This window comes from Trypanosoma conorhini (genome assembly GCF_003719485.1).
Source record: "Trypanosoma conorhini strain 025E chromosome Unknown Tco_14.4_contig_00948, whole genome shotgun sequence".
Taxonomy (NCBI): Eukaryota; Euglenozoa; class Kinetoplastea; order Trypanosomatida; family Trypanosomatidae; genus Trypanosoma; species Trypanosoma conorhini.
In genome coordinates this window covers 311-5182 of record NW_021705044.1, presented here as the reverse complement: position 1 = coordinate 5182, position 4872 = coordinate 311, and the positions used below count along the sequence as shown (strand labels likewise).

General features: G+C 55.3%; 2 protein-coding genes across 2 annotated transcripts, besides 4 other annotated features; both read right to left on the bottom strand.

Annotated features, from left to right (window-relative positions):
- Positions 1-9: 9 nt before the first annotated feature.
- Positions 10-52: a microsatellite.
- A 256-nt stretch (positions 53-308) lies between these two features.
- Positions 309-349: a sequence feature (A-rich).
- An 80-nt stretch (positions 350-429) lies between these two features.
- Positions 430-1194, bottom strand: Tco025E_09012 (ATP synthase OSCP delta subunit-like protein; the record flags this gene model as incomplete). The annotated part of the gene is made up of 1 exon (XM_029375841.1): positions 430-1194. One exon carries the CDS (start codon positions 1192-1194, stop codon positions 430-432), a length of 765 nt encoding a protein of 254 aa, XP_029224037.1.
- A 32-nt stretch (positions 1195-1226) lies between these two features.
- Positions 1227-1249: a microsatellite.
- Positions 1250-1697: 448 nt separating this feature from the next.
- On the bottom strand, positions 1698-4604 carry Tco025E_09011 (putative beta-adaptin; the record flags this gene model as incomplete). The annotated part of the gene is made up of 1 exon (XM_029375840.1): positions 1698-4604. The coding sequence occupies one exon, from the start codon at positions 4602-4604 to the stop codon at positions 1698-1700; it is 2907 nt and encodes a 968-aa protein (XP_029224036.1).
- Positions 4605-4783: 179 nt separating this feature from the next.
- Positions 4784-4819: a microsatellite.
- Positions 4820-4872: the final 53 nt, after the last annotated feature.

Below are 4872 nucleotides of genomic sequence, written 5' to 3'. Positions count from 1 at the left end.
CGCACACGCACAGAGAGTCAGACAGACACACAGACAGGCACGCACACACACATCCGAAAAAAACGGCGACATTGTGAGAGGACGAACCTGAGAAAAAAGAAAAAGAAATGTCCGATGATTGTGCTCGCTACTTTAGTTCTTAGTCTCCCTCTCCGTCCCTCTCCTACTTCCACTCTGCTACAATTGCCTACTCCGCCCTCCCCACCTCCCACGACGCGCTTACCTTCTTCCCCCCCACACTCACAGAATGAGGGGGATGAGACGGGAAAATAGAAAAATGGGGGGGCAAAACAAGAGAAATTCCCTCCTTTTTTTCTTTGTTTTTTTTTTTACTTCTCTTCTATTTTTTCTGCCTGTTCCACCATTTTTTTTTTAACCTCGAAATACTTCGCAATCCCCCCTCATCTCCTTTCCTTGCGTTATGCTCCTTCACACGCCGTGCTTTAGCTCCTCTGCGTCGTACTCTGCGAGGCTGTCAAGGTACCGGCGCAGCACCTCCGTTTCAATGTTGTCTGCCCACACCGTCTTCGGAAGCCGCGGTGGCGGAACGGTGGTGTAATCCGCCTCGTCCACGGTGGATGTGTGCTGTTGGCCCTCAGCGCGGTTCACGTACTGCCCGGCGAGTTCCACCGCGAAGCCCGTCACAATGGAGCGATCGACGACTGTCTTAAAGACAAGTGTGTGGCCGGCAAGCTCCTTGGCTTCCTTGTGCAGCTCCTGCGCGACGCGCTTGGCCTCCGCCAAGTCGCCCTCTTTCCCTGGAGCCACGTAAATTTTCGCCACAGCTTTTTTCTGTTTGGCGTTGACGTACGCCTCGAAAACCTCCGCCACTTCCGGAAGGAGGTCTAACATGCCGTTTTTCTGCATCCAAACCATTGTAAAGAAAGTGGGCTCCGAGAGTTTCTTGAACTCGGCGACTTCTTCGACGACCGTCGTACGCTCCCAGAAGATGGGGAATTTACTCGAGGCGGCGGCGATTGCTTGAAGGTCCTTCAAAATGGCATCAAAGTTGCCCTCCGGCTCGGCTGCCTTGTAGAGGAACTGTGCAAAAAGAACACTATCGCTGGGCACAATACTCAACGGAAACGCAGCTTTGTCAAAGTCGCTAGCGTAGAGCTTCTTGAGGGCCTCCGATGGGGTGTAGAAGCGGACCGCAGCGACGGCCAATGCGCTTGAGGAGAGACGACGGAACATCCTATGCTCGTTACCTTAAGCCGCATAAAATAACACACACATACACACACACACAGAGAGAGAGAGAGAGTAGGGGACGGGATCGGCCCGTTAAGACATTCGACAGGGCAAAAAGGAGGGAAAAGAAAGAATAGAGTGAATGAGTGGGGTGCCCCTTTGTTGACGAGTTTGGACACACTTTTTCTTTGTTACTTCCCTGCATCTCAACGCGTGAGCTCAGGCGAGTGTGAAGGGGAGGAGGGGCACACAAAAACGACAACAACAAAACAAAGAGAAACGAGAGGGAATGGCAAGGAGGCAACCGTGACCCATATCCTGCCTCCCAACCAACCCCCCAAGCGGCACAATATATCGTTATACGGAGTCAACGTACTAAAAAAGGATTCCTACGCCTTTTGCTTTCCATTTCCAACTTTTTTTCTTTTCCTTTTCACTTCTCTCTCCCTTTGTGTGTGCTTCTTTTCCTTGTGTTATTGCATTTGCTTCTGGCGGTGTTATCGCTTTCAAGCGAACCAGTTGTCCAGCCCCGATGCGTGGTCACTGGATGTCTCCGCCTCCGCCGCCCCACGGGCCACCGCCCGCCTGGGAAAGACAGACTGAATCACCTTCAGCAAAAGTGGCATGATCGAGCCCACGTGCTGGCTTTTGAGGCACAACTGACTTTGCGACGGCCTCTTCTTGTCGAGGAGAATTTCAAGCAGCCCGTGGAACCCGAGCGTGGTGGTCACCTTGCCGTGGTATGAGATGAAGTCCTCTGAATCACGCTCCGGTGCGAGGAGAAAGACATGATTGCGTTCCAGAATGCCGCGCCGATCGGGCGAAAGAAGCATATTTTCTCCAAATTCACCGAGCGTTTGCTTGGCCTCCGCCGATTCATTCATCGCCTGCCACTCAGCTACGAAGTCCGATTTTTCTATTGGGCCGGAATGCGCCAAAATACTTTCCGCTGGCACCTCCACCTGGAAGATCAGGAGCGGCAGATGCGTCCCCTTGACTCCAACCTCCAGTGCTGGACGCGCGACGTCCAAGTGCCCTTGCGCCGCCTTCAGCGGCAACCGCACCGAGCGTGTTTCACCAGCTGGCACGGAGGCCATGAATTCGGCAAGCCCGGCCTCGGGAAGGTACCCCAACATGTTCAAATTGATCTGCAGCAGGAGCCGCTCAATTGCCACGGCTTGGTGGTTCACCAGGGCGATCCACAGCGCGGGCCCCTCCACCAGCTGACAATGCACATCCACTTCAACACTCCCTGCTGGAAGAACCAACGGTGGAAGCTGCTGTTGATCTTGCTCTTGTTCGCGCTGCTGCTGCTGCTGCTGTGGAGTCTGTGCGGCAAAGAAATCAGTATGACTGAACGATAACTCTTGCTTTTGCCATTGCTCCTCACGCGGTTGCGGCTGCGTCGCCGATGTTAAAGATGGGCCGCCGAACAGTTCATCCAGTGGGTCTACGTGCTTCACGGCGGGAGCACCGCTGACTACGGATGCGGGATCGTTCGGAGAAGCAACTGAAACAGGGGAAACGGCGGCCGGCTGCGCGGCCGTGACGTTTTCCTCCGCCTCCACCTCCTCCTCCTCCTCCTCGCTGGCATCGTCGTTTAGGATGCCGTACGGCGGAAGAAAGGATTGGAACGGTTTACCAAACACCACCGCCGCTGTGTTGATGGACTTCTTAAGGTCCGCCATCGTCATGGCGTCGCTGAAGGTGGACTCCACTGTGATGGGGGCATGATGCCCGTGCACGATCTGCTTCATCTTCGCCACCCCAACCCCCTTGGAGAGGAGCCGCCAGTAGGCGTAGGCGCGGTCGCGCAGGTCGGGGTCGTCGCTTCGCGTCGTCAGGGTCTCCAGCACAACGTTGAGCGTCTGCTCCATCCCCACCGGGTCGCGTAAAAACATCTTGATGACGGCGCTAAGAATTGCCATCTGCACTGTCTGCTCGTGGGACATCAGCTCGTCAATGAAGCGGGTGAGGATCTGCTTCCCATTCTCGATGAAGTCGCAAAACTCGCCCAACATCCAGATAAGCGACACCTTCGCGTCCTCCTCCAGGACGGCATCGGCGCCGTGCTCGAGGATCAGCGTCTCCAGAACGAGCTGCTCCGGGTACTTGCGGACGATGTTCTTGCAGCTTGTGATCACCTGCGGCAACAGCTCCGGCCGCGCCGCAACAATGCGCAAGAGCAAATCCACACAGTTTGAGACAACCGAATCAATTTTCAACGCAAGGGTCGCAATGCTCTTCACGACCTCCTCCGCAAACACCAAATCCACTTCTGAACTGTATTCATCCAACTCCTTTAATATCTGGACCGCCGTCGAGGGTGTCACGAGTTTCAGCAGAAGTCGCAGCTTTTCAAGTTTGACGTACGGCGGGTCTGTAAAGCGGACGTAGAAGGAGTCGAGGCTGTTGCAAATTAAGTTGGGAAAGACTACCAGTATGGCGTGAATGTTCTTGCAAACCACGTACTGCGTCTCCGGATCTCCCCTCGAAAGTGTTACTAGGGCAGAGTTCACTCTCGCGCTGAAATTCGTCACAGCCACGGGGCTGCATCGGTTGGCAAGATTCACCACAACCTTGATGGCCCCCATCACAACAGAGGAATTGCTGTGGCTAAGTCGCGGCAGTACTCTGGCAATGATGTCCTCTGCCGCCGCCGCGTCTTTGGGCTTTGCATCGGCAAGAAGCTCCAGAATAGACAACTGACCCCATTCCGTACACTCCGGCAGGTGATGCAGGAGGCGGTTGACGTAGTCGCCCGGTGGCACAATGGGGGTTGGGATGTGGTTGTTCACTTCCGTTAGAACGGCCGCCGCGTTGGCGGAGACGATAGGGAAAGTATCATTCAGCAGCCTCAAAAGCTCCGCAACAAACCCCTGCTCCCTAAACATTGGCATGTTTTGATGAAACAACTTTCCAAGACCGATGGCGGCGGTCTTGCGAACGTACGGGTCATGGTCCGCCACGGCGCGTCGGAGGGGCTCCAGGGTGTACTCAGTCACCGCGTCGACGCGGATGCACAGCATCGTGCGCACTGCAAGGGCACGCACAATCGGGGAGCTGTTGGTTGTGTCCTGCAGAAAGGTGTTGACCACCATGAGGGCCTTGTCGGGCTGCAGCTTGGCTGTGTTGAGGACGTACAGGTAGACCAACTTCTTGAGCTCGAGGTTTGGGGTCTGGCCGAGCTTGACGACGTCCATGAAGAGGTAGCTGACATCGCGGCCCATAGTCATGCCGGCAATGATGCGCTTCACGGCATTCTTCTGCCTCTCCCTGTCGTTGCTGTTGAGTTCCTCGCGCAGCTCTACTCCCTCGCCACGCCTTGCGGTGCGGAAGAACCTTGAGCCGCCGCCGCCACGACGAAAGTTCTGCTGGATTTTCTCCTGCACCTTCCGCAAGACGGCGTCCATCCCTCTCGTGACGGGACGAGGTCTGGTGCCGATAAATTCGTCTGGTGCCTCTTCCCGAGTTGCTTGCGCCCTTCGTGTTGTTGACTTCCCCTCTCTACCTCGCCTCTCCTTTTCTTTTGTTCCCTCCTCCTGCCACCGTGCGTGTGCGTTTCAACGGCAGGAGACGTCGCGGGCGGCGCAGAAAGAAAGAAGGAAATAAAAAAAAAGAAAAAAAAGACGGAATACACTCAACCGAAAATAAGACGCGTGTCACTGTCGTCGTGCGTGC